The 27,156-nt window shown below is 62.9% G+C and overlaps 2 protein-coding genes across 2 annotated transcripts; one reads left to right on the forward strand and one right to left on the reverse strand.

Annotated features, from left to right (window-relative positions):
* Positions 1–4,166: 4,166 nt before the first annotated feature.
* Positions 4,167–18,120, reverse strand: PACSIN1 (protein kinase C and casein kinase substrate in neurons 1). Its single transcript, XM_084301899.1, has 10 exons — positions 17,992–18,120; positions 7,372–7,504; positions 6,809–6,965; positions 6,487–6,722; positions 6,249–6,404; positions 5,761–5,936; positions 5,372–5,492; positions 5,163–5,284; positions 4,717–4,910; positions 4,167–4,388 (listed from the first exon to the last, which is right to left on the reverse strand). Exons 2-10 carry the CDS (start codon positions 7,432–7,434, stop codon positions 4,279–4,281), a joined length of 1,335 nt encoding a protein of 444 aa, XP_084158025.1. The 5' UTR covers positions 7,435–7,504; positions 17,992–18,120; the 3' UTR covers positions 4,167–4,278.
* Positions 18,121–19,924: 1,804 nt separating this feature from the next.
* LOC311218929 (small ribosomal subunit protein eS10) lies at positions 19,925–25,235 on the forward strand. Its single transcript, XM_084301834.1, has 6 exons — positions 19,925–19,992; positions 20,754–20,903; positions 21,286–21,457; positions 24,485–24,562; positions 24,831–24,886; positions 25,147–25,235. The coding sequence occupies exons 2-6, from the start codon at positions 20,754–20,756 to the stop codon at positions 25,186–25,188; spliced, it is 498 nt and encodes a 165-aa protein (XP_084157960.1). The 5' UTR covers positions 19,925–19,992; the 3' UTR covers positions 25,189–25,235.
* The last annotated feature ends 1,921 nt before the right edge of the window (positions 25,236–27,156 follow it).

A 27,156-nucleotide genomic window follows, 5' to 3' on the forward strand; every position in this document is an offset into this window, starting at 1 on the left:
GCGGTGCAGGAGGGGCAGGGGACCCCCCGCCGCCTCCCTCTGCCTCCCCGACCTCACGAACCAGCATCCAGCGCTTAAGGACCGGGACTGGGGTACCGGGAGGCTCAACCCCAATGGACACGGACCGCAGGGACCCCCTCGTGCCCAGACCCCAGCCTCGGAGCGGGGACGAGCCTCCAGCTCCGAGGCCACCCCCGGCGTGCCCAGCTCCGGGGCCAGGACCCTGCACGGAGCCTTCGTCTCCTGGCTGAGGGTGGCTGTGGATTTTGGGGCGGGCGGAGGAGACAGGGGCATGACCGGGACAAAATAAGGGCTGATGTGTTTGTGGCTGGGGTGGGGGCTGCCCGAAGCCTTGGTGCCTTTCAGCAGGGATCAGGGTGGGAGCGTGGACACCCCGGTGTCCTGCCTGCGGGTGTCTTGTTGTCCCCACGCGCCGTCCTCCCTCCTCTGCAGCCTTGGGCATCAGCAGGACACGGGGCCAAGAGCAGCCCCCAGCAGGAGACCCCAAAATCCTCACAGCATCGCTTGTCCCAGCACGGGGGGGACCACCAGGATCACGCTCCCCTACAGCCAGATCCTGTCCCCATGCCACCACCGGGCCAGGCTGTGGGACCTGTCCCCTTTGGCGCTGGTGACCCCGTGCACTGCAGCAGGGCTGCTCCGGATTCACCCCAAAACCCAGCTCCGGGCTGTTGGGGATGGGGCAGGGGGGATCTGCCCCTTGCTGCAGCTCGGCCCTGAGGTGCCAAGACTGGGACCACCCAAATTTTGGGCCTCAGGATAGCAATTAGGTTCATCCCACAACCCCAGGCAGGGGCTGCAGGTGGCAGGGGAGGACAAACCTGGGCACAGGGCACGAGTGGGGCCGGTGGCTGCGGATCTGCCCTGTGCCGGAGCAGCCGGGTAATACAGGGACGGGCACGTTGGTGTTGCCCTAAGGGGGGATCCCTCCAGCTGCCGGCCACCCGCACCCACCAGTGGGTTCCCAGTAGGACCAGTGGGCTTGAGGCCCCAGGAGGGAGGCGTCCCCCCCGTCACTGTGTGCACTGCCCCCATCTGCGCCGTGCGTTTCCCAACAGGAGCAAATTGTGGGCTCAGGACCTCGGCTCTGACCCCTTCTGGGCCAGGTCCCCAGCCCCACGGGGACCCCCGAAGGCCCCAGGTCCCAGCCCTGGGCTCCTCCCTAGATTTTGGGTTTTATTTTGCCCTCCCGAATCCTGCCTTTAGGAACAGAGAGCTGCCAGCTCTGCTGCTTCCCTCCGGGACACGGATCCGAAGCGCCGCTCTCTGAGCCAGGACCTGGACGCAAAGCCAGGGACTGTTGAAGCTGCACATTTCACAAGGGTCTAAGTTACCTGGCAATGTTGACCTTTTATATTATAATTGTTATTTGTTTATTTTTCTTTCTGGTTTTGGCTGGCAGCAAGCTGTGGTTCAGGTTCAAACGGAAAGGGTGGAAGGGAGGCCCGGAGACCTGTGAGATGCTTTGTGCGGGGTTAAAAGAAGAAAGCCCGGGCGTTTGGGCTGCTCCTTTGTGTTTAACTGAACCGAGCTGCCTGGAGGTTTTTGGGCTGCCTGTTTGGTGCTGCTCACACGTGGAGGAGTGGACTTGCTTTGAACGGCCTCGCAGCCTCCCGGCCGGGATGGAGACTGAAGCTGCTGGAGGACGGCGAGGAGGAGCAGGGGAAGGAGGAGAGCAGCCTTCGCCTCTGGAAAAGGGAACAAAAAAAAAAAAAAAAAAAAAAAAAGAAATGGGGGAAAAAGTGAAATGTGTCTTGTGATTTTTGTGTGTGCAGGGGGGACGGGCTGGAGGTGCCGGTTGGACCCTGAGGGTGGCTTTGGTGGTGGTCCCCAAATCCTGTGCCAAAATCCCACCCAGAACTCATTTTGGGGAGGCAGCTCCGGGCTGCGTGGAGGCACGGGGCGTTCTGCCGGCCCCCCAGGGGGGCTGACCACCTTCCTGGCAGCTTGGGGGGGACGCTGGGATCCCAGCCCTGCAGAGAAGCAGGTGAAATGTCAGCTGTGTGCCAAGAAAAACCCTTTTTGTCCTCTCACCTGGGGTTGTTTCACTGCTGCTCTCAGTGGGCGCAGGAGCAACGCTGCGCTCAGGCAGCCGGCACCGCAGGGTTTCTCCCCAAGCCCTGGCTGCTCCAGCCCATAAATAGGGGATAAATCCCATTCCCCCACCCTCTCCCGCTCCCTCCACCCTGCTGCATGCAGCTGCTGCTCTTTCCCAGGGCGGCCCTGGCCCTCTGGGCATGGGAAAGGGGCTGGCGACCCACAGGTTGATTTTCCCAAGGTTTTAAGGCTTGCAGCAGGGCTCTGCCCGCTGTGCCAGCATCGGCTCGCTGCTCTGGGGCCTTCCCATCTCCCATTTCTACTGGGAAGCACTGGTCAGAGCCCATTGCCTTTGCTGGCCCTGGGGATGCTCCCCAAAAGCAGGTTTACCTTGAATCCCCCTGTGGGCTTCTCAAGGCTTTGCCCGGTGGGTCGGCACACCCCAAAACAGCTGCTCCCCCCTCCCGCAGCCTTCAGGACCCCAACCACGTGCATGACACAGGGATTCCCCCAACCCCACACCACCAGCCCCCTGCTCCCCGGGCCCTTTCCCAGCTAATCCCAAAGGCAGCCCCTTCCCCGCAGGATGCTGCACGCTCAGGACCGAGCCCCAGTCCTGCAGCACCCCAAAGTGTCAGGGTCGGGGTACCCCTACCTGGGGCTGCTGGGGATGTGGCTGGGTCTGGGGGGGATGAGAAGGGCTTGGGGGCTCACCCCAGGTTTGTGGTTTGGGGTCTGTAACCCCCAGAGTTTTGGGGTTTGGGGTCTGTAACCCCCAGAGTTGCCTCCGGATCGGCGCACGCAAACGAGGACCCAGACCCGGAGCACGCTTACAGAGCTCGGTTATTTTCTCTTGCTGCTTTAGTTGTTGTATCCACGGTAATACGATCACAATATATATATATATTATATATATACCTCTTAAATTACACAAATAATGTACAAAAAACCGGGGTGCATTGCTGAGACAGGTGGTCGGTTAGGTTTTTTTCTGACTTTTTTTTTTTTTTTTTCTTGTTTCCCATTCGTGTACCTGGCAGGGGCTGGCGCTGCCCGGCGCTGCGCTCCCTGCTCCCGGGGGAGCGCCTGGTCCCTGGGGCCAAAAAATTCGCCAGCCGACGGAGCGGGCAGGCGAGGAGAGGGGGAAATACACAGGGAAAGCATCGGCATCGATGCTGCTGAGGGTGGTGGGTGGAAAAAATCGAATGATCGGAGAAGAGGGGTGGGGTGAGAGTGCTGTGCGGGGGCACCCATGGGTGCTGAGGGGGCTCTGGCACATGCTGATGCTGCTCCCAGAGCCCAGGTGCAGGAATGGGGTGAGCCTGGTGCGTGTCCCCCTGCCCCTGCTCCCATCCCTCCTGTGCAAGACCTCAAGAAGGGGTCGGAGGGGACGGTCCCCAGCGGGTCCCCGCGATCCCAGGCTGGCTGCGGGGCGCTGGCGGCAGCGTGGGGCTGCGGAGAGGTCCTCGGGGAAGCAGCAGCGCTTTTAGGATCTGGTTGGCCCGGGATAAACGCCCTTGTGGAGGCCGCTGCTGCTCCCTGCAGCACAGGCAGGGCATTGGCTTGGAGCGTGGTGGCAGCACCCGGCCACGAGGAGGAGGAGGAGGAGGAAGCTGGAGAGATGCCACCAAGCTCCTTGCTGGGGCTGGTCCCACCTCGCTCGGTGACACTAGATGGGGACAGGCAGCTGCGGGGCAGGAGGGGACGTTGGTCCCCTTCCTTCGGGGATGGAGGAGGACTCGGGGAGAACATGGAATGGCCAAAAAATAAATGGAGCAAAACCCCATTCCCTCTCATTTTCAGGGGGGCGAATTAGGTTGGTCCCAGGAGCTTCAGCGCCGTGCATTTCGGAGCGCTTGCAGCCGGTCGGGAGGCGGCTCAGGATGTCAGTGTCTGTAAAAGCCACCAGCCAGGGGCTGTCACCGGCTGGGCTTGGAGATCTTGAGGTATCGGCTTTTCGCTCGGCAAATCAGCTAACGCAGCACGGACAACGTCATCTTTCGCTTCACGTTATCTTAGAAGAAGAAGAAAAGCGGCTATGCAAAATACTCTTCGGAGACAACTCTTAAAAAAATAAAAGCTTGGTCGGAAAATATGTCTGAATCTCTAACTGTGAGGGGCGACGGACCGGACGGCGAGATGGCTGGCTGGCTGGCGGAGAGATGAGACAACGGAGGGTGGATTTATCTGCGGACAGCGACGAGGAGCACACCACAAGACTTAGATTGCCTCCACGTAGTTGGCGGGGTAGAGACCTAGCTGCCCGTTGTCCAAGCGCCCCTTGCACCAGCCTTGCTCGTCTTCTTCTCCCAGCTTGGTCAGCTCGTCGCCTGAAGCAGGAGGTAGAGAGGTGAGAGCTCGTGGCAGGTGTTGGGGCCTCTCCTTCCCCAAATTTCTCCCCTGGGTGGGGCTGCTGGGGGTTCTGGGACTGATCCTGAGCAGGTTTGCAGGGCAGAAAGGCAAGGGGTGCCCCATGAGACCTCATGTGCCCTGTCCCACCTCCCCTCCAGCCTTCCCCTCTCTGCCACCCCCACGTTTTGAAGAGCCGGGATAACCCCGACACATTTTGGGTCACTTTACACCAAAAAGCACAGCCGGGAGACCTGCATCTCGGGCAGACACCCCGCGGGACAGCCCAGCACCTGTGAGGATCCTCACCTGCTTTGAAGCTGAGCTCGTCCTGCTCCTGCCCGTCGTAGTCGTACAGCGCCCGCACCCGCACGCCCTTCCCCGCCGAGTCCTCGTCGAAGGGGTTGGTGCCGCCGTTGGCCTCGCTGGCGTTGAAGGAGTTGCTGCCCTCGTCGTCGGACCACTCGGCGCTGTAGGTCTGCCCGCGGTCGTGGCTGCTGACGCTGGGGGAGAAAGGAGAGGGGTTGGGGGGCGGGCGGGCATTGGGTGACACCGAAATCTGGGTGGGTGCTGCGGATTTCCTGAGCTTATGGGGAAGGGGGCACGGCCAGTGAGATGTGGGGGAAGGATGGAGCAGAGCGGTGGCTGTCACCAGGGACACCCCACTCGCCTTGGGTGTCCCGTTGGCACAGGGAATGTTTGCACAAAGGAGTGCTTCTTGCATTTGTTGCATCCCTCTCCCCGACAGCCCTCACCTCCCGCGCTCGCCCGCAGACGTGCTGGTCTCCCCCGAGCTGATGTTGGTCAGGGTCACCCCCTCGCCCTTCTTCATCTTCTCCTTCCTCGCTATCGTGTGCGTCAGGTCCGGGTTCCACTCCTGGGGGCACAAAGCACTGGCACTCAGCATCCTGCCGCCACGCGGGGGGCTGCTGGTGCCCATCCCGGGGGGGTTTCCGAGCCTCACCTCGAACTGGGGCCAGTTCATGGGCATGCCGGGGCCACTGGTGCTGCGGAACCACCGGAGGTCCTCCTGCGCGTCCGAGAGGCGGATGGTCTGCTCCAGCTCCCGGTAGACGTTGGCATAGCTGCGGGGAGAGGCGAGGGGTGGGGGGCTGTGGGATGGACCCCCCCTGGGGAACCCCAGCAGTGAGGACGAGGTGGGGATGTCTGAAGTTGTGGCACCTCCGAGGGGACACTGGGGGACACCTCTCTGGCACCTCCTGGTGCCCACGGTGTTGGCCAGAGCCCCCTGGTGCTGCAGGGGATGGGTTTTCCTGGAAGCACCCAGGGCTTGGTTTGCTTTCTGGCCCTTACACGGGTGTTTTCTGCCCAGACAGCCGGGGGGGCGCCTACCTGCTGCTCTCGGCCAGGTTCAGGTGCCTCTTGATGTCCAGCAGCACTTCCTTGAGGAAGTTGAGCCTCTTCTCCTCGAACTGCTGGCACTGCTCGAAGACCTGCTCCATGCTCTCCATGTACTGCGGGGTGCACTTGTTCAGCTCGTCCAGCACCTTCTCGTACTTCTCCTGAGTCTGCAAGGCGCAGGGGGGGTGCCCCGGTTACACCAGCACCCCGAGAGCCTCTGCAGGGCAAAATCAGCCTGGCGGAGGGAGAGATCTCACCCCAGCAAGAGGGGCAAATCTCTGCCCTGCTCGCACACCCCAGCCACTTCTTGTGCAGATAGATGCACAGGGACAGGAATAAGGGAATAAATGGCCATAAATGGGAATAAATGGCCATAAATGGGAATAAACAGGAACAAATGGGGAACAAATGGCCATTTCTGGTGCCCGATGCTGCATGAGCCCGGAGCTGAGCTGCCCCGCGGCGCTGCTGGCTCGCACCTTCTGCACGTCTTGCTTGCACTTTTCCACTTTGTCCTGGAGCTTCTTCTGCTGCTCGGGGGTGTTGGACTGGTCCGCCTTGCTGTTGGCTTCCCGGGTCATGGCCAGCTTCTCCTCCTTGCAGGCCAGGTGGTAGGCTTTCTTGGCCGTCTCCAGCTGCAGAGAGAAGAGTGGGGGGACGTGAGGACAGCAGGGACCCGGGGGTCCCACGGGCCCCACGCCGTGCTTCTCCTCTCACCTCCTTGAGCTTTTTGGCCCAGGGCTTCTGCGCTTTCCGGAAGCCGTCCTCGGCCTCCTTGGCCTCCTTGAAGCCTCCCATGATCTGCTTGTGGTAGGCGTCCTTCTGCCAGTTCTTGACCTTCTCGAAGTCGTCGTTCAGCAGGCTGTTCTTCACCTCCTGGTGCAGCTCGCTCACCTTGTCCGCCTCCGTCATGATGGCCCCCCAGGCCCTCTCCAGGCTGCCGTACTGCGGGCCTGGGGGGCGGAGGGGACGGGTGAGCACCCCCTGCGGCCCCGACCCCCCTCCCGTGGTCCCCGGGGATCCCGGCTCCCCGCGGTACCTTTCTCGATCAGCTGCCTCCACCGCTTGGACCAGTCGGTGAGCTGCTGGGCGTAGGACTTCTCGATCTTGGCCCTCTCGTGCACGCAGTTCATGAGGTCGTTGCAGAGCCGGTGCCCGTCATCAATGCGCTTCACCGTGCGCTTGTAGTTCCCCACCTGGCACGGGGACGGGGACGGGGATGAGGAGAGAGATGGGGATGAAAACAGATGGGGACGGGGATGGGGATGGGGATGGGGATGGGGACACGGAGAGGGATGGGGATGAGGAGAGCGATGGGGGCAGGGATGGGGATGAGAACCGATATGGGGATGGGGACAGGGACAGGCAGACATGGGAGCAGTGCCCGGGGGTGCCCCAGGGGGTTGCAGCGATGGAGATTTTGCTCCCAGCCACCTCCTCTCCCTCCCCGAGGGCCGGTGGGGCAGCAGCTCCTGCAGCCCCCCCAAGGACACCGCGGCAGGGACACCCGCGCAGGGCTGGGTTTGGGAAGGGAGGGCACTGCCCATGGAGGTGACGGCTAACGGGGACACCGCGGGGACAAGGGGGGTGGCCGGGGCTCACCTCCCAGAAGCTGTCGGTCGTTTCCTCGGCGGCCGCCGCCGACTCGTCGTAGGAACCCGACATGGCTCCCGGGGCGGCCTCGGCCGTCGGTGCGGGCGCTCGGTGGCTCTCGGGCAAGCAGCAGCCTCATGCACTGGGGGGAGCAGAGGGGTCGGCGGGGGGCTCACAGCAGCCTCACAGGGCCGAGCAGAGACCCCCAACCCTACCCCATCCCACCCCACTGCATCCCCATCCCATCCCCATCCCCATGCCCTGCGGCACCACGGGGCGAGCACCCAGCTGCAGGGGATGGGGAGGGGGACAGAGCCGTTCCAGCTCCCCTCCTGTGCCCCCCACATCCCCCCCCCAAGGTGCCATCCAAAACCCAGACCCGCTGCAGGCATCCGAGCCCTGCTCAAGCCCCAGGGTTTCTTATGCAACGTCTGGGCAGGCAGAGCTGCCGCAGAGCCACCGAAACCCTAAAACCTCTCTGCTGGGATGGAGAAACGAGGGGAAGAATGCAGGGGGGGCCCTTACCCGGTGGGGGCTCTGGCCCGGCCACTGCGCATCCCCGGGGGAGCCGCTGAGTGGGGGGAGTGCAGCCGGGAGAAATTCTCGTCCTGTTATTCCAGCCTAATCCGTCCTGATCTACAGAAAAACGGCATCCCCGTGGCGTCACGTGGGCCTGCTGCATGGCTTAACCCTTTGCCGCTCCACCCGGAGACGCATTTTTGGGGCTGGGGGACGCCGGTGGGGCTGGGGACTTGGCCAGCAAGGTGGCACCGCATGGGGACGGAGAGGGGACCGTGGGAGCCACGGGCATCACTGCGACCCCTCCTGTCCTGGCTCCAGACCCTGCTCCCGTGGGAAGCGCTGGGTTTGTCCCACCTGGCATCTGCCACCAGGGTGGCCAAAAGCAGCCAAAACCACCCCAGTTTTCCCCTGCCCCATCCCCAAAGGGGCTGTGGGGGTGGGATAGGGCCACACGGTGCCAGGCACCATCACAGCCAGGTCATATCCTGCCCCTGGGAGAGGGCGATGGCCGGGGGGGGCACACGGGGTGCCACCCAAGGGTGGGTGCCTGCTCCCCCCGGCTGCGTGCTGCCGGCCCCCAGCAGCTGTTGGGACGGGGCATGGAGGACGGGGTGCCGAAATGGTTACTGGAGCGCCGCGGCCGGGCTCGCTGTGCTGGAACTAACAGAGCCTCGCAGGGATTTAGTGATATAACCACGAATCCCACCAATCCCCGCGCCGCCCTCCCCAGACGGTTAAAAATAAACGCGTGACTGTCCCTCGCCCCGCCGCGGAGGCGCAGATGGAGGGGACCGCGGTGCCGCCGAGCGCCCCCAGCACCGGCCCCGTGCGCCCGGCGAGGCGCAGCAACACCCACGCAGCACCCGAGCACCCCTGGCACGGCCACCACCTTCCCCAGGGGTCGGGGTCCCCGACCTTCCTGCCCACCAGCCGTGCCACTGCACCTCCACGGGGCCCCGGGGTGTTTGGAGCCGCTCTGGGTTCGTGTTTCTGCTTCTCCAGCTCTTAATTTTGTCGCAGAGGCTGCGCTGGCAGCGCGAGGGCATCCTCAGGGTGACAGGGGTGAGGGATGCCATGGGGGGAGCACAGCTCTGGCTGGGGGTCCTGTGGGACCCCCAGGCACACGAGGCAGTGGGGGCTGAGGGGCACTGCGGGGTTTGGCTGCCGCAGCTCGCTCCTCGCTGTGATCAGGTCCGAGCTGCAGCCTGGGGGTTATTTTTGGCTCTGCATCACTGCTACAGCTCACGCTGCCGCCTTGTTGCCTCTCTCACCGCCACACGCATGCAGCCATGCACATCCGTGTGCCCCCCACATCCCCAAACCCATACACTCCACGCCGGCCCCGTGCCCACCACCCCGGGCAGCCTCGTGGCCCCCAGCCACCCCAAACCCACATCAAGGCAGCTGGCAGCGATGCCCAGTGGCCGAGCCACACCGTGGCGAGCTGCCAGCCCCAGCTGGGTGCTGCTGCACCCAGGGCGGTGCGGGTCTTCACTTCTCCCCCCCCAGGCAGCTGGAGAGGAGCTACGGAGGGTTCTGCACAGTGCAACGCTGAAATTTGTCTCAGCTCATGCCCACGCAGAGGCTGGCATGTCCTTGGGTTGATCCCACAGCTGCCGGTCCCCCTGCGTGTCTCCATCCTTTTTGGCACCCTGCTCGGTGCCGCAGCTCGCCGATGGAGCCTGCTGGCATCACGGGGGGTCCCTGCCCCCCTGCGGGCACTGAGCTGGCAGAGAGGGGCCGGGGATGAGGGTGCTGCTCCCGTGCAGGCAGGAGGCTGCTGCAATGCAGAGGGCTGGCGCTGCCGGTGCCACGGGCACGGGATCCGGGCATCCCTGCACCGATGGGTGCTGTGCCCGGCTGCAGCCAGGCTGGACCTGCCCGTCCCGGGGTTGGGCTGGAGGCAGGCTGAGGCTGGAGGCAGGTTGGTTGCTCTGCCTCCAGCGCAGCCTCGCTGGGACGTGGCCCCAGCCCCACTGCAGCCAGAATGGGGCACGGCACGGGGAGGTGGCAGCTGTCTGTGGGTGTCCCCATCCTGCCCACTTCTGGGGGGCCAGGAGGGGCTCTGCAGCCTCCTGGGGGTGGTTTTCCTGCTGCAGAGCCCTTTGCTAAAGCAGGATCAGAGTGATGCGTGGTGAGGAGGGGAGCAGAGCCCAGCCCGTGTCCCTGTCCCCATCCTGCCCCGGGCAGGGGGTGACCTCGTGATAACGCAGAAGGAGCCGGGGCTGAGCCCTGGTGCGGGGCTGCGAGCGCTGGCAGGGCTGGGAGGAGAGGTGGTGACTAATTCCTGGTGAAAATACCCAGGGAAGGGGGGAAGCCGCTCTGGCAGCTGCGCTTGGTCTGCAGGAATCAGAGCGCACGGGGAGGAGGGACGGCCCCCACGGGCAATAAAAGGGCTCGGTGGGGCTCTGACCCCACCGGGGGCTGGGCTGGGTGCAGCCTGGGCTGGGGTGGGACCAGCCCGATGGGGACATGGAAGGTCTCTCCAGGTTTGCTCGATTTTGGGAGCAGCCGAGGGCTGTGCTGGGCCCTAGAGCAGCTCCTGGTGGTGGGGACAGAGCCGATCTCCCCCCCCACAACGTGGGCTCACGATACGGCCGGGTCCCCTTCACCAGCATTTCAGAGGAGCCGAGCAGCACCCGGGGCTCTCCAACACCAACCCCTGAGCCCAAACTGATGCCGTGCAAGGAGCTGCCTTGGTGCAAAACCCTCCTGCGAACCCCACGTCCCAGCTCCAGCGCAGAGCCCCAGCCCCACGGCCACGAGGGCGCGGGGACCCTCGCCTGCAGGAGCGCGTGAGCCGGGGCCGGGATGCGATCTGCTGCGTGCTGCTGCCTTGTGGCTGCTCGGTGGCTCCCAGCAGGGCCATCTCCAGCAGCAGAGAGCTCAGGCAATTGGAAACGAACCAATTGTCTGAGCTGCTTTTATTGCAATTAAACTCCGAGACCTGGCAAGCCCAGCAGCACCCTCCCAAGGAGCCGCAACGCGAGATGGACGCCGTGTGTCCCCTTCCTTCTGCGAGCGTGCCAGGCCAAGGCTGCGTGCGAGGCTTTATCACCAGGGGCTCCGGCTGTGTTTTAGCAGCCCCAGCTCCGGTGCAGGGCTGCGGGGGGGTTATTTCCCTGCCCTGGTTGCAGCGTGGGGCTGGGCGTTGCTGTTTCAGTGGGTGCAGCACCAGATGCCAGCGCGACGCCTCGCCGCTATGCCCGCATGGGAACTGCTCACGGCGAGAACAAACCGGCATGGAGCAGCTGAGGGAGCACCGAGAGCAGAGTCCAACCACATGCAAACCCGCTGGGAGCCCTGGGAGCCCCATCCTGCCCGGCCCTGCAGCCCTGGGGCTGCTGCATCCACCGCAGGCGGGACCCAGCACCCTCCTGCTGTGCGCACGCGGGCGCCCAGCGCCGTGGCACCAGCACCCTGGTGCTGCTCCTGTGAGAATTTGGGTGTGAGATCCCCCCCGGCACGATGTCGGGTCCTCGTGCAAAGCTGGTGCTCAGCCAGAGGAGTGGGTGGATGGTGTGCTGGAGGGTGAAGGGCTGATCGCTGCCCTCCCGGTGTCCCAGCACCACACAGGGATCGCTGCCCCCACGGCACAAGGGATGGGTTGCCAGGCTCTGCCTGCAGCCAAAAAGGGGGCCGGTGATGGGAGAGGGGAGATGGGATGGGGGGAGCAGGGTACAGGGGGCAGCAGGGAGATGGGGGCTGCGGGATGGGGCCATGTCCTCCTCCCAGCGCCGCTTTGGGGAGCGGTGGCAGAGGTTTGGGATGCCTGCGGGTCCCCAACCCAGCGGGGCTGCTCCAGGGGCTGGGTGCTGCTGATTCATGCTGGCAGCCGGCTCCACACCCCGAGCAGAGCCCAGGGCTCGGGGCTGAGCAGCCTGGAGAGGCGTGAGCAAGCCGGGGAAGGGCTGGACGCGTGTCCGCCCCGCTAATTATCAAACTGAGCCAAAGCCTGGCAGGGGGGAGGCGAACCTGGGCCCTTCCCAAGCAGTCGGCTCGGTGGGAGCGGGCTGGGCACAGCTCACGGCCGGGCTGCGTCCTGGCAGGACGGCTCTGGGCAGGATTGGAGCCCTGGGGAGAGCAGCCAGGTGGAGGGGATTGGGGTCTCCAAGTGCCAGGGGCTTTTCCCTGCGGTTTTGGGCAGGGCGGTGCCATGGGGCTGGCTCGGCCCTGGCACACGAGGTGTCTGTGAGGGCAGCACATCCCCGGGGACGAGGGGAAGGCAATGGTGGGAAACCTCCTTGGGGAGAGGCTCTCCCAAGGAACCCAGTGCCGGGGGCCGTGCCCTGCCCCAGCTGGAGGCGGGCGAGCACTGGGGGGGGTCCGGCTGCACCAGGGACTCGCTGCACCCAGCTGGGGCAGGGCTCGCAGCTTCCCAAAACCCAGAGGGTTTGCAAAGGAGGTTCCCCGACCCCGGGACGTTACACGAGCCCCGTGTCCCACGGGGGGACGCCCGTCCTGCTGGGCTGGGGGCTGCGCACGGGGGAGATGCTCCAGGGCAGCTTCGCCTTCTGCGTGCTCTGCAGAAACGTTCCCCTGCCTCCTCCTCCCCTCCCCGGAGTTATCCTGCTCGGCACGCAGGGCACCCATCAAAGTCTTCTAGGGATTTTTACGAGCCTCGTGCAGGTTTCTGGAAATATGCGTGGCATTTGCAGATAACGCCGAGTTTCTCCCCAGGGGAGCTCGCAGCCGGGCTCGGGGACCGCGGCTGTGCCAGGAATGTGGCCGGGCTCTGGGGGCTGTGGGGTGAGGGGAGCTGGAGCAGGATTATCAGCCCCACGCATATGCTCGGGCCTGGGGAAGGGAAGCTGCTCTGAGCCTCAGCTTGCGGGGTTTCGACTGCCTACTGGCTCTGCAGCTTTTCTCAGCCCCCCCGTCTTAGCTCGCTGCTGTAAACAAGGATGCTCTGACTCTCGAGGGGGGGATTTTTGTGGTCCCAGGAGCAGGGGTTGGGCAGAAATCCCAAAATGAGGTTTGCAGGTAATCCAAGAAGCAGCGAGCGATGGTGCTGCAGGGTACGGTGGGTGCTGCTGGCCCCCTGCTTCTGCAGCGGGGAGGGGGGAGCCGGAGCATGGGGCTCGGGGGTCCCATCCCCATCCCCTCGGTGGGACAGGGCCGGGGCTGGCGGTGGCAGGAGGTGACCAGGGCCGAGCCTGGGGCTGTCGGGAGCAGGGCCGGGGGGGGGGGCTGCATTCAGCTGCCTCTGGCGGGGGAAGGAGGCTTGGGGCCAGAGGGGGCTCAGCAAGGGGGTAGGAAATGGGGGGCTGTTGGGGGGAGGCAAAAGAGTTTTTTTTAGCAGTGGGGTGAGGCGCTCAGTTGGGCAGGGGGGCAGCAGTGCCAGGAACAACCCAAGTCCCTGCTGCTGCCTCCCCCCCTCTGTGTGCAGCTGGGGAAACTGAGGCACAAACCTGGCCGTGCCCCTGCCCCAGCATCCCCTGGACGCGCTCTGGGGCTGAAGGTCACCCGCGTGTCCCCCCCAGCTTGCAGAACGGAGCAGGGGACACCACGTCCCGCCTCGAGAGCAGGACACAACCCAGCCCCATCCCACCTGGTCCCTCGCAGCCCCCCCTCCGCACCCCCAGACCACGCAAGGCACCCGGGCACCCCGCACCCCCGTTCCCACGGGACACCCCGCTGCCCCCTCTCCCTTCCCAGGCTCCCTGCAGCCAAACCCCCTCTGGGCAGGCTGCCGCTTACCTGGGCCGGGCAGGGGGGGGCTGCGAGGGTCCGGGGGGGTGTTTTGGGGGGGAGCTGGCTGGGACGGGCGCGCTGCGTTGCGCCGTGCCGCGCTCAGCACCAGCCGGGCAGCGGCGGCGTGCGGCCGCGGGAGCGCGCCCAGCCTGCAGCCTCCCGTTGTCAAGACAACCAGGGATGGAGCCGCTGCTTGCAAAGGTTGCCAAAATCATCCCGGGGGGGGGCAGTGGACACCCCCCCAGCATGAAAACACCTTGGGCTGTTGGCCATCCCCTTGCAGCGGGTAGCAGCAGGGTGGGCGCTCGCCGCGCCTTTCTCTGCGCCCCCGGGGTGCTGCAACGCTGCGGGAGCCTCCCGGGGGGCTGGGGGTGCTCAGCACCCGCTTTCTGGGGTGCCCTGCTGAGTGGGGTGGCCCTGGGGTGCTGTGGGAGGCTGTAGTAGGGTGCCACCAGCTCGTGCTGGGTGCTGTCACCGTGGGGCTCCAGTAGGGCCAGAGCCAGGCTCCTTTACCCCCTTAGGCTGCGCTGCGGTTTTGGGGGAGCTGAGTGGGGAGCCCAAGGGCATCCTCGTCCCACTTCCCCTTGGGGTCCTTGTGCCCCGTGCAGAGGGGGCAGGATGGGACGGAGCTGGGCGCTGCCTCCTCTCCTCCCCCTGGCCCTGCAGGGAGGGCTCCAGGGCTGAGCTCCCGCAGAAACAAAACCCCAAAACGCCTTCGGAGAGGCAGCCGGTGCCGCCCCCGCACCAACTGTGCCAGCTGGGAAGGGGCTGGCACCAGAGGCAGGAACACGGGACGGGGCGAAGGGGGCTCTGTGCCCCACAGGGTGCTGCTCCGGGGTCCTGCCTCCTCCCAGACCCTACAGCTTGTGCCCGGGCTCTTATCACGGGGCGCCACGTCCCCGGGAGGCTGGGTGCCCATCATGGTTGGGGTGCCGAGGGGCTCTCCAGCTCCCTGTGCCTGCGTTTCCCCCCAGCTCGCGGGTGATGTCAGGGAAATTAAAAGCCAGCAGGAGATGAGCGGGTCGAGCCGAGTAACTGAAGCTGCCCGCAGGAGCTGCAGTAACGAGGCTGGCTGGGGCTGCGTCTGCCCAGATCGGGTTGCCCGCAGAATGCGACCCGGTCCCGTGAGGCTCAGCCCGGCTCAGCTTTCCCCTAACGAGCGCTTCCATCCTTAATGAAGCTCCGTGGGGCTCGCCGTGCTCCTGCATGCCAGCCAAGCGTGTCTCCCCGCCTCACAGCTGGCCAAAAAGGGCCTCAGAGTGTTGTAGGGCTGGCTGCAGCACCGGGAGAAGGCAGAGCCAGCCCCAGGAGAGCTGGTGATGGGGGCACCTTGGTGCCTGGGGGGGTTCCCACGTGCGCAGCCCCTCACCCATTTTGGCTCCTTCACCAAAAACCACAACAAACTCCTCCTGGCGCTCGCCCTCCCGGCGGTTCCTATTTCCCACAACCTCTCCTTTCCCCCTCGATAAAACGAGTTTCCTCGTGGGAAGCGGCGGCCAATATTGGCAGGAAATGAGCCTTGATTTATCGGGCCGTTTGGCACTCTGGAGTTACGATTCTTCGAGCGCCGTGGTGAACCGAGGAGCAAATCATCCCCGGCCGTGCTGCCAGCAGCCTGCCCGGGCAGCCCCGGGGCGAGCGGGGTCCCTGTGGGGCCGGGGATGCCCTGCAGGCAGCACTGCGGCTCTGCAGGGGAGGAGAGAAATGCTTTTTTGGGGTGTGAATGCCAGCCTTTGCAGCACGAAGGGGGGATTTTCGAGCTCTGCATCCTCCTGTCTGCCTCCCCTCGCGTCCCGAGCCCTTCCCTGCCCTTCCCACGGGGTGCAGGGGGCAGGAGGTGGTGTGGGTGCCCCCGTGCCCAGGGCTCGCCCCCGCCACAGATGTGCTGCTGGTCCCAGGAGCCCCCCGACTCGCTGGAAGAATGCGAGCGCAGGGCTATTTTGCATCTATAATTAGCGGCGGAGGATAATTGGCCCCTCTGCAGCAATTACGCAGAAAAGCGAGCCATTGTGGAGAGCCCCGGCGCGGGGCAGGTGCTGCCAGAAACCCGGCTCGCAGGGACACAATCCCCTTTTTGTCTGCAGATACCCAGCCCCGAAGGCACCCTCTGAGCCCCATCCGGGGCAGGGGCCGTGTCGGGGACATAAAGGCTCCATTTTCAGCCGCTGCGCCGAGCTGGGTGCGGGCAGCGGCCGGGGGGAGCTCAGCCATAAAGCCCATGGCGAGGTCGGGGTCGCTGCCTCCTTCCCCTGCTGCTCGGCCCCACGGGGAAGCTCCCTGCTCCAAGGCTCCCCCACAAAAGCACGGCAGGGCTCGCTGTTTGCCCTGCTGTTGCACAAATCCCGGCCCCAGTGGCTGCCCCGCCGGGGACAAAGTCTGTCCATGGGGCAGAGCTGTCAGCGAGGTGTCCCTGCTCCTGTCGAGCAGCAGGGGAAGAGCCCAGCTCCGTCCCAGCGCCGCTCCCACCCCGGGGTGCCCACGCACCGCCCGGCACGGCCAAGGAGGAGCAGCAGCACCGGGGGACGGGGGGGTCCCGGTGAAGTGCGGCCCTCAGGGAGCCAAAATCGGGCTGTGGCTGGCTGCGGCGCGTGACCCTGGTGCTGGCACCTTCCTCCTGTGCTGCTGCTCCCAGCACCATCCCTTCCTCGCCCTGCCTTCATGCACGTGATGAGGCGATGCCTGCTGGCTGCCCAGCCTCGTTTGCCCTGATCCTTTTAGGTAAACGCAGCCTGGCACCGTGGGGAGAGGCAAAACCCCAGGAGGGGATGGGGCCAGGCCTGGGGACACCACTGCAGGCACCCCGGGACGGGCTCAGTGCTGTCACCAGCAGCTGATCGATTCCCCTTGGTGTTTCTAATCTTCCCGAGCCTCTCCTCTCTCTTTTCTAGCTCTTGTCCCCGAGCGAGCCGAGGAGGGCATGGGGACACAGCCCGACGATGCCACCAGCAGGGCCGCTAACCAAAACCACCCCTGGGGTAAGGGCTGATTTCCTGGCTTCTCCTCACGCCTCCGCTGTGCGCTGCTGATCAGCTGCACGCGGCGGTGCGGGGTCACCGTGCCCCCCGAGCTCGGGGACGCCCCGTGCCGCAACAGCCGCCTTGCCCTGAGTTTTATGGCCAGGGCTGAGGGATGTGGGAGCAGCTCGGGGGGGTTGCGGGGGGAGGCACAGCCCTAATCCGTTTAGTGAAGCGCTCGCTTGGCCATTTCTGAGGCAGGTGGAAGAACGGCGAGGAGGGGACGCGGGCAGCTCGGTGGGGTGAGCTCTCCCCAGTGGGCACGAGGGGCCGGGAGATCGCTTCTCCCTGGGGGCTGCCGTGGTCACCGCAGCCTCCCCAGATCTGCCCTACGAGGTTTGGCCTTCCCCCTCCATCTCCTCAGGGTGTTCCTGTCCCTGCTCCCCCAAAGGGGCAGAAGCAAGGAGATAAAATGGGTTCCTTCGAACCCAGCCTGCTCCCAGGGCCGAGGGCAGGATCCCGCGTTTCTCCCCAGGCGGGTAGGGGGATGCCGAGCGCATACCGAGGAGGCAGGGGGGAGGTGAGCACAAGCAGTCGCTTGCTCAGCACTGACAGCCCTGACAATCGCAGGCTGTTCGGGGCGGCTTTTTGGCTCCCAGCCCTCTTCTGTGCATTCATGGGGAGCCGGAGGGACCCCGCTCCTGGTGCGGGCTGACCCATGGGCTCCCAGCGGCACAGCGACTGAGCCACCCGCAGTGCCAGCCCCCAGCCTGGTGGGGTGAGCACGGCCATCCCTGGGGCCAGCAGCCCCCCAGGATCCCCCCACAGCCCTAGGATCTCCCCACCACCCCCAAGATCCCCCCGCAGCCCCCCAGGTTCCCCTGGGGGCCAGCAGGGCCGTGTGGGCTATGGAGGTGATGCAGCTTTTGCGTAACGCACGGAGCAGGGCGTGCGAGGGTGGGGACATGCAGCAGTGCTGGCCCCATGTCCTCTGAGCCCCAAGATGCTGCAGAGCCTCTGTCCGCCCCCCCAGCGAGACCCCCGCTGCCATTTCCCACCCGTCAGCAGCTCCCCAGGCGGTTCAGGAGGCTGAGCCCAGACCCGAGGCACCTTCACTGTGACCCAAAAAAGCTGGAGAGCCCGGACTTTGGGGATGAACCCACGACAGAAAGCAAGCCCCTAATCCTAGAGAAGTTTGGAAATTGCTTAAAGCAAGGGGCAGCGAGCTGCCACGCCAAAATATATCCCCCTCCCCTGCTTGGGGACCATGCAGGGGCTCCCGGGGTGGCAGCACCGTCGCGGCACACGGGGACGTGCCGAACCCCCGGCATCCCATCTGCTTCCCAGGGCCACCACTGCCACCACCGCCCTCCGCGAGCCCCCTGCCACCGCCGCCAACCTCCCGGGGGCCGGGTGGGCTCCGTACCGCGCTGGGAGCCCCGGGGACGCGTGCCAGTACCTTGGGCGAGCGGCTGCGGGGAGCAGGGGAGGGCGCGGGGCGGCCGCGGGGCCGCGGAGGCCGGGGGGCAGCGGGGGCGGCCGGGGCGCTGGCGGGGAAGCCGTCAGCTCCGTCTCGCTCGGGCTGGATCTGCACATTGGGAGGAAGGTCACGGCAGATGGGGAGGGGGGGGGTAAAGATCAGCACGGAGATTACCGAGGCATTTTTAGCCAGCCAATCGCCGCCACGGCTCCCGTAATGACTCCTTCGCAGCACAAGGTGACAACGCTACCGCAGGAGCGGCGAGGAATAAGCCCAGGAGGCTGCGGGGGGGGTTCCCGGCCTCCCCACGGGCTGTGTCCTCCCACGCTCCTTCCTTCCCCTGAACCCTTTCGCTCTGCAGCCCTTTTTCCCCGCTCTCCTCTCCCTGTGCAGAGAGGGCAGCCCTGAGCCACCACATCTCTCCCTGGGGACCGTGGATATGGGAACCACAGGCAGCCCCCGGGCCACACGGGGTGGATGGGGAGCACCCCGCTGCCACCTGGCTGTGGCATTTTTGGGGGCAAACAGGCGGCATTTAGGGCACGGGGCGGGGAGTGCCATGTGCTGGTGCTGCTGGGGAGCTTGCTGGGCTGGAGGAAGATGGAGTGGGAGCGGTGCCTGCAGCGCTGGGTGTGTGTCCTGTAGTCTCCCCACACCTGCACGTCCATCCTGCTCCCCCGGGATCCCAGCCAGGGCTTTACAGCCCGGCTCCAAAGGGCGCTGCCACCTCCTCCTCACCTCCAGCCCTTCCCCGAGGGCAGGGCTGCTGGCAGCGGGGGCTGCAGCCCACGAGAAGCACTGAGCCCCGATCACTGAGCCCCGCCATGAGTGTCCCCACGTAGTGTGTCCCCAAGGAAAGCAGACATGGTGGTGGTGGATCTGCTCCTCCTCACCGGGAGGCTGCCCCCAGGCACCTGCAGAAGGCTGCGGGAGCCTCCCGTGATGAATGTTTCAGCCTCAACAAACAGAGGCCATGCTCGGAGCCCTGCCCAAGCCCCCCCTGCCTGGCTCAGCCCCACGGGCGTCCTCCCGCTGGCCCCTCGTGCCGTGCCCCCACCAGCCTGGGGAGTAGGGGCAGGGGCGAGAGCGAGGCTGGCCTCAAACGCTAATCTGTGGAGGATGATCCCAGGCACCGGCACTGCAAATCCCATTGCTGCTGGGCACGTGTGGGAGCTGCCGGGGCTGCCCTGGTGCTGGCGGGGCTGAGGGCTGAGGGGCTGGGGGGTGAGGGGCTGGGGGGTGAGGGGCTCTGGGATAAGGGGCTGGGGGATGAGGGGCTGAGGGAATAGGGGCTGGGGGACGAGGCGATGAGGGGCGAGGCACTGGGGGACAAGGGGCTGGGGGGGACAAGGGGCTAAGGGGCAAGGGGCTGAGGGAACAGGGGCTGGGGGCTGAGGGGCTGGGGGACGAGGAGATGAGAAATGAGGCGATGAGGGACAATGGGGCAGGTGGACGAGGGGCTGATGGACGAGGGGCTGAACGGTGAGGGGCTGGGGGACCAGGAGATGAGGGACGAGGGGGCTGATGGATGAGGGGCTGAGGGACAAGAGGCTGGGGGACGAGGGGCTGAGGCACTGAGGGCTGAGGCACCATGGGGTGAGGCACTGCCATGCACAGGGGCAGCTCCTCCATGACGGAGGCAGGTGGCAGAGGAGGTGATGGAGGCCACCTCCGAGCACCTGGCCCGGCCCCAGGCTCTCCCCGTGCTTTTTTACTGTCGCCCCCAAATGTCTGACGGACACCTTGGGGGGAGGGGGTGACACCGTGCGGGGCAGCGACGCCCCAAAGGACGTTTCCAATCAGGCACCGCGCGGGGCACCCCCCATTCTGGGGGCCTTCCCATTGCACTCAGGCAGCGCCGCGGACACCTCCGCTCCCCCGGCCCTCGTTCCTCCAGGAGGGGGCCTTCGGGAGGCCGGAAGCGGCCGCTCCGCGCACGCGCCCTCCTCTTCCGGTCCGGGCCCCGCCGCTGCCGCCACGGTGAGGCCGCGCTCCGGGCCCGCATCGGGCCCGCATCGGAGCCATCCCGGGGCGGCGCCGCGGGGCAGCACCCGGGCAGTGATGGGGGGACGAGGCCCGGCCCCGCCGGGGGGAAATTGCCGGGATGGGGCGCGCCCGGGGCCCGATTTAGCGGGATGGGAGGGCCGGGGGCGGGAGGCCGCGGGTAGGCCCCGGGGGCGCGCTCCGGGAGGCCGAGGCGGGCCCCGAGGCCGGGGGTGCCGCGCCCGGGGGTGTTTGGGGCGCTCGGGGCCGCTCCGGTGGGGTCGGGGCGAGGTGGGCAGGCCAGGGCTGAGGGGGAGAGTCCGAGACCGGGAGGGGAACCGGCGGCTGCGGGGCGCGAGGGGGAGCAGCCGCGGTGTGAGGGGCGGCAGCGGCCTGCCAGCACCCCCCGCGGAGCTGGGAGAGGAGCTGCCCTGAGCACCAGCTCTGCCCCACCGGCCCCTGTCTCTCTTTCCCTCTGACAGCAGGTAGTTTACGTGTAGTCCTTAACGTGAAGCTACGTTTTAATGTTAGAAATCCATGTTAGAATTAAAAAGCCCAAGTTCGGGGTGCTGAGGAGCTTGCATGGTGAATTTTAGTTCAAAAAGACATTTAAGAGACAACCTTTTTCTTTTTAAAAGTGTTAGGCTTTTCATACAAACCACCACTGTGGTTATTGTATCGCTTCTGGTAGACATTTGTCACCTGAACGTGTTTATTTTGCACCATCAGTGTTTACTCTCTGCCTGTTTTGTGTTTAGATGTTGATGCCCAAGAAGAACCGGATCGCCATCTACGAGCTCCTGTTTAAGGAGGGCGTGATGGTGGCCAAGAAAGACGTCCACATGCCCAAGCACCCCGAGCTCGTCGACAAGAATGTGCCCAACCTCCACGTCATGAAAGCCATGCAGGTACGGAGGGGAGGGCGCAGCTGGCTGCGGGCACGTGAGGCTGGGGGTCGCTGCCTGTAAGTAAATATTGTCACTTGTTAGCAAATAAACGCTGTCAGACATCGCCTTGTGTTCACTGTTTCTTTCCTAGTGTGGTGGTTGTCCCATTTTCCTGATTATTGTTATTCCCTTTTTACTTACTGTGTTCTCCATGGATAGAGATGTTTTTTGTGATCCCCAGCTTTCTTTTTTTGAAGCTGCGATGCTTTTATGTGTGGCACCCTTATGTTTTCTCACAGAACGAGAATAATGCCATCAGATTTATTTTTCATGTGTGAACTTTTGTCTGTTACTAGCTTTTTAGCCCCAATAACTGGGAAATAACCGAGAACTCTTTCCCTAGTCTCTGAAATCCCGCGGTTATGTGAAAGAGCAGTTTGCGTGGAGGCATTTCTACTGGTACCTGACCAACGAGGGCATCCAGTACCTGCGCGATTACCTCCACCTTCCCCCGGAGATCGTCCCCGCAACCCTGCGCCGCAGCCGCCCGGAGACTGGCAGACCTCGGCCCAAAGGTAAATAAAAGCTGGTGGAGAGATGGCTGCAGGGCCAGGAGGGAGCAGGGAACAGGGTGATGGTCTGGGGAAGCAGCTGGGTTTTGCTGTTCTCAGCACAGACTGGTGTGAGTTGCTGTCATTTTGGGGTGTGGAAACATTTTGGGGTGTGGAAACGTGGGTAGTTGGTTCCTAGGGGTGTAGGTTTTATTGCTTCTGTGTTTGGTGTTGGTGTGATGGGGTGACAACAGACTGGAAAGGGGCGAAGAGGGGTGTGATGGGAGCAGCTGCTTGAGCGTGAGACGTGGCCCACTCTGTGAGCACCGGGTGGGATTGCTGAGGGCTCTGGCCGGGGATCCGGGAGGCAGGCGGTGCCCGTAGGTGCCGGAGGGCTGCTCAGGGCTCTGTACTCTGGGAAGAGCCCGCGGCTGGGGGCTGCAGGTCTGCAGCAGGAACACGGCTCTGTGGTGCTTGTGAGTCCGGTGGGTGCAGAGAATCTGAACTCCAATGAATTGTCCTTCGGAGAGCTGCCTGGGGGCTGCTGGGCTTTCGGGACTGCAGGGGAAGGGACCAGACCTGGGCTCAGCAGTAGCAGGACTCAGTGGCAGAAAGCAAAAGCAGCACATCAGTGCTGGGTGCGCTTCAGGTGGGGATTTGCCTGGTGCCTGAGCTCAGGCTGGCTGCCCGCTGCTCTGGCTGTGTGCAGTGAAGGTGCCGTTAGGTGAGCTGGGCTGTTAAAGCTGCCTCTGCTGTAAAAAAAGTTCCACCAGGTAAGTGGGACGTGCTGGTTTCGTTCCGATTCTTCTCACGGGGTTTTCCAAATCCCCGAGCGAGGTGCCCACCCAAGCAGATGTGCTGGTCCTGCTGAAGCCCCAGGCCGCCAGCAGCTGCCTCTCGCAGGCTGCTCCCTGCCAAACATCTGCTGAAGCCGCTTGCAGGTGCCTGAAGTGTGTGTCCAGGTGGTATCCCATGACTCCCAAACAGCAGTGTGACAAAGTTTGGGCTGCGGATCTGCCTGCGTTGCACACAGGACGCAGACGCTGCGCTTTTTCCACATGGATGCTCTGTGCTGGCCTGAGAACAGCTCAGGAATCGTTCTGTTACCTTCTGGGGAGAGTGAGGCTGTACAGCAGGGCCGTAGGAAGAAATTTGGCTGTGTTGAAGCCGCCGCTCCCCTCGCTGGGTTCGGAGGTTGCTGTGTTCCACGCTCACAGCTGCAACAGGAAGGGTGTGCACGTTGCTGGGGTGTTTGGGAATGCTCTGTGCAGGGCCTCCTGCGCGGCTTTCCCGGTTTCTCCTCAGGAACACCCCAGTGCAGAAGATGGACTGTAAAAATGCCTGGGGTCTTTGGGGAGGCCAAAACTTCCTGGAAATGTGGAGAAATAAGAGAGAGAAGAGAGAATCACCACAGCCAGGGCTGGCGGAGCAGTGCCGCCGAGTCTAGGGACAAGAAATCCGCAGAGGCAGGAGGGAGAGGGGCTTCTGCCTTCCAGCTGTGGAGAGCAGGGTCACGGGGTGCCACGCTGCCCTCAGCTGAGGACTGAAAGGGGAGCCCTGCCTGACAGCACTTCTGGTGTGTGGTAGTTTGTGCTTCCTGCTCCTGAGCCACATCCTAGCCCCATCAGCAGGGACGGGTGCTGTGCTGTGGGCTCGTGCTAGCGAGGATTTTCACCTGCGACTCTTGAAACTTGGTTTTTAGCCAAACAAAATCGCAGCGTCTGCTTCAAAAGGGAGAATTGCGCTCAGACTGGGAGGGTGATGGTTCCTTTGATCTCTCGGTAGCTTTGGATGTTAACAAATTTATTCTTCAGAAGCTGTGTTTATCCAGAGAGCTCAAGAAGCTGCATTTCTGGTGTCAGGCTGGGGCTTCTTCAGTTCTAGGTTAAAAATTGCTCCAGGTTTGTACTGTGAGGAAGCTTCACGTTGCAGTGCCAGTGACCTTCAGTGCACACCTGAGCAGGGCTGGCTCGTAGAGCTGAGAATGGTTATGTCAGCACTGATTCTCTGTTAATTACTCATTTCTCTGTTAATTACCCATTGTCTGTACAAACTGGGAGTGACCGAGGTGTGCAGGATGCAAGCCCTGCAGAACTTGACTGGCTTCTTGAACTTTTGGGGCCTTTTCTGGTGCTTTTGTGCACTTCTGCCAATTCTCAAGTGAGGCTTGGCACAGACCCTGGAGCGCTGAGTCTGGAGTAGGTTTTAGACTGCTGTGGAGCTGGTATTTGTAACTTGGGTCTGTTCCATGTGCCACTGAACCCTTAGAAATGAGGGATGGGCAGATGGAAAGCTGAAAACAAAACCCCACAAGTCATTGGCATGGAGACGTGCTGTAACAGTTTAACACAGAGAAAAGAGGGATGTGGAAGCACTTGTAGGAAAAGTTAACCACTTTGCACACCAGCGGGTAGTGTTTGTGATCAAGTCTCGATTATAAAGAGCCGGTTTTTGTGTGGGATCCGTGGGAAGCTCTGAGACCTTGGCCTGGTGTAGGGGGAGAATGTTTTGTCTCTGCTCTGGGGAGCTCTGAGAGTCACCCAGAAACCAACATTTCCACCCCAGATTTTTCCTGCAAGCGTTCTGTCTGGTGTTAATCTCATGTTACACAGATAATCTGCTTTTAGATTTATTCATCTGCTCCATCATGGGGGATCTGTGATACCGATAGTGTGGCTGTGTTTTAGCTCGGGATCAGGATGCCAGTTTGTGACTTAGCTGGGAAGGAGCTCGTCAGATGTGACAGATCCCCCGTGCCTCTGATTTTTGTGTGTAGCTGTGTTGGATGCCGTAATCCAGCTTTTACATCATTTATGAGTTCAGCCCAAGTGCACGCTGGTGCCCTCTGGTAGATGTTACCCTTCAAGTGAAGTTTTCCTTGCTCCATTGCTGTTCCGTTTCCGTTTATACACACTGAGGTGTCCAAGCTGTGAGATGCTGGCAGGTGTGATGCTTAACTGGAGAGATTTTTTCCCCCCTTCAGATGATGTGGGGTCACACGTGAAGCGAGCTGTCCGTGCCCTAAGTGTCTGTTGCTGTTCTCACTCACAGGCCTGGAAGGGGAACGCCCCGCGCGCCTTACTCGGGGAGAAGCCGACAGGGATACGTACAGACGCAGCGCTGTTCCACGTGAGTCTGCTGCTCTCAGACTGAGCTCGCTCTTCGTGCAGCTTCCCTCTTTGGGAGAATTGTCTCGGGCCTAGAGCTCCTTCTGAGAAGGGAAGGGGAAAATTGGACTGCTGGTGGAGCTCAGACATCTACACAGCAGAGTTTGTCTGTGTCTGCTCATGGATACGATTAAATTCTGTTGGGATGGGCTGTGGGGTTCCTAGCAGTGATGCTGTGCCCGGGAGTGGGTTCTGGGGGTTGTCGTTAACTCGTTCTTCTCTCTCTTCAGCTGGTGCTGACAAGAAGGCTGAGGCTGGTGCTGGAGCAGCCACTGAATTCCAGTTTGTAAGTGTGTTCAAGTTGGCTTTCTGTTTTGGGGGCTTTGAGTAGGAGGCACTGGATAGGTCAGATCTGTGTGCTGGTCAGTGTGCTGCTGATCAGGTAGGTCAGGTATTGGGCTCTGATCCTTTCAGGGCTTGTCAAAGTAAAGTTGAGGAAAGCTCTGTCATGGTGTTGGTGGGTTTTGCAGAGTGTATTTGCTGCTGTCGCTCAGGTAAAGGGTCGACTTCAAATGCACTTCTAACGCTCTTCCTTTTCTGTTGCAGAGAGGTGGATTTGGTCGTGGACGTGGTCAGCCTCCTCAGTAGAAGTTCCTGCTCATGTTTTGTGTATAATAAAATAGGTGAAAATGCCACCTGGCTTCCATCCGCGTGTTTTATTGGAGTGCCTGAGCCTGGAGCTCACATAGCAGGGGGTGACTCAGACGCTTGGCGTGCCGTACCCATGCTGCGGTGCCTCCTGGTTAGAAAACAGGTCAGGGGAGGGAAGTTCCTAGGTTTGGTGACTACTGAGGGAAGGTTTGCTAGTGTGTAAGGGTGATCCTTAGGGAGGAATGAGGAGCTGTGGCTCAGGGCAGCAGCAGGCAGTTTGTCTGCTCTGCCCAGGAAGAAATTCGTTCCTAGGAAATCCGCAGAGAGACAATTCTGTTTCATAGACAGAAAATTCACCAAGTTCAGCGGGGTTGGCCCAAGGTCCTCTGTGAACTGAACACCAACAGGGCAGGCAGGTCAGCGTTCCCTCTATCCTCATTCTGAAATCACGGGGTTAATTAACCGAGGCTTAACGAGGGAGTTGTGCCAGCATCTGCTGGCTGGAGCTGAGCGGGGCTGGGACGGGTCCCCTGCAGTATGGGGCCGGCCAGTAGGTGTCAGCCGCAAACTGGTAATGGGATGGGGCTCGTGGGGAATGGTTTCTGCAGCCTCACCGGTCGGTGGTGTAGGGCAGCTTTAATGTCACGGAGGTGTGAGACAGCCCACTGGGAAAGGGATTGATCACAGCTCTAATTTGGGGGGTGAGGGAAATGGTGGGAAATGTCATTAACCTTTTAATGGGAGCTCTGAGGAGGTTGGAACTGTACGGGGAGATGAGGTGCTTCGAGTCTTTGTTGTAATTAACTGCTGAAGTTTGTAGGCTGTGATTTAGCGAAAAGATGACTGGATTTAGCCAGGATGCGCTTCAGAGACGAATTCTTCATGCAAATACACATTAAAGGAGCTCCTTCAGCTTGCCAGTGATGTCTGTGAGCTTCTAGGTTGTCCAGGTCCACCGGGGCTTTTCCAAGCTCCTGCTTTGCGTTGTGGTAATGTTGATGCGTGCTCCTGTGCATTTACAGTGGTGCTGCAACTGGGGAAGCGGCATGCTCAGCAAAACGCCCAGCTTTCTGTGAAATTAAGCAACTGTTTCAACTCACTTGGAGTACTTGAGCAGGCAGCAGTGGGTACGGAGAGCTGGATCTTTTATTCATTTTTTAAAAAGAGCCTTTGAAGGGAAGATCCATGTGAATGTGTATAATTTTGTTCTGGGGTGAAGAGCATTAGCCTAAAGGCTGTGCCCCAACAGAAATATTGCCTTTTGGGATATCTTCCCCATCTCCTGCCCTGCTTTATCCAGCTGGAGCTCTGTGACTGGAGCAGGGGGCAAACAGCTCCTGGCCTCACACTCAGAGCATGTCGGTGGTCGGGGGTCTCAGACCCTGCCTGCTGCTGTCTCCCCTCTCCACCCTGCCTCAGTGGGGTGCTGCCTGCCTTCTTTTATCCAACAAAAACCCCAAATCACAGCAATCCAAAGCCCCAAACCCCTCTTTTTTGCTGAGAGCAGCCCCCCGACCTGGGGGAACCCCAAAGCACTCCCCTCCCTCCCGGCCCCCCCCAAGGAGCCCCTATAGGGCTCCCCAGGGCCTGAGCTGCTGCCCGGGGAGCCGGGGCTGTGCAGCCCCCCCCAGCCCCAGGGGTCTCCTCCCGGCCCCCCCCGGTGGGTTTTTATCGCCCCCCCTCCCCGGCCCTGCCCTTTGTTCGCGGCCCCCCGCCCGCGCTCCGCCGCTGGCGTAAGCCGCCCTTGCGTAAGTCTGCTATTCACCGCCCGGCGTCTGCGCGCTTTGCGTAGGGCCGCTGTCAAAGCGGAGCCATGTGCGCCGGGGGCCGGCTCCTTGCCTCCGCTTTTTGCGTAACCGCCGGGGCTCCCCCATAGGGCTTAGGAGCCGCCGCCTTATTCTCGAAGGGCCGCGCTGCGCCGCTGGCGTAAAGGGCCGGTGGCGAGGCGGAGGCGTGGTGGCGGTG

Source organism: Netta rufina (assembly GCF_964035555.1).
Source record: "Netta rufina genome assembly, chromosome: 26".
Taxonomy (NCBI): domain Eukaryota; kingdom Metazoa; phylum Chordata; class Aves; order Anseriformes; family Anatidae; genus Netta; species Netta rufina.

Bases quoted from the DNA above. Each gene is read 5' to 3' on its own strand.
- PACSIN1 (XM_084301899.1), bottom strand. From the start codon at position 7,434: ATGTCGGGTTCCTACGACGAGTCGGCGGCGGCCGCCGAGGAAACGACC. The intron at 6,966-7,371 runs GTGAGCCCCGGC...TCCCCGTGCCAG, and splicing joins CGACCGACAGCTTCTGGGAG to GTGGGGAACTACAAGCGCAC. The intron at 6,723-6,808 runs GTACCGCGGGGA...TCCGCCCCCCAG, and splicing joins GAGGCAGCTGATCGAGAAAG to GCCCGCAGTACGGCAGCCTG.
- LOC311218929 (XM_084301834.1), top strand. From the start codon at position 20,754: ATGTTGATGCCCAAGAAGAACCGGATCGCCATCTACGAGCTCCTGTTT. The intron at 24,563-24,830 runs GTGAGTCTGCTG...CTCTCTCTTCAG, and splicing joins CAGACGCAGCGCTGTTCCAC to CTGGTGCTGACAAGAAGGCT. The intron at 24,887-25,146 runs GTAAGTGTGTTC...TTTCTGTTGCAG, and splicing joins CAGCCACTGAATTCCAGTTT to AGAGGTGGATTTGGTCGTGG.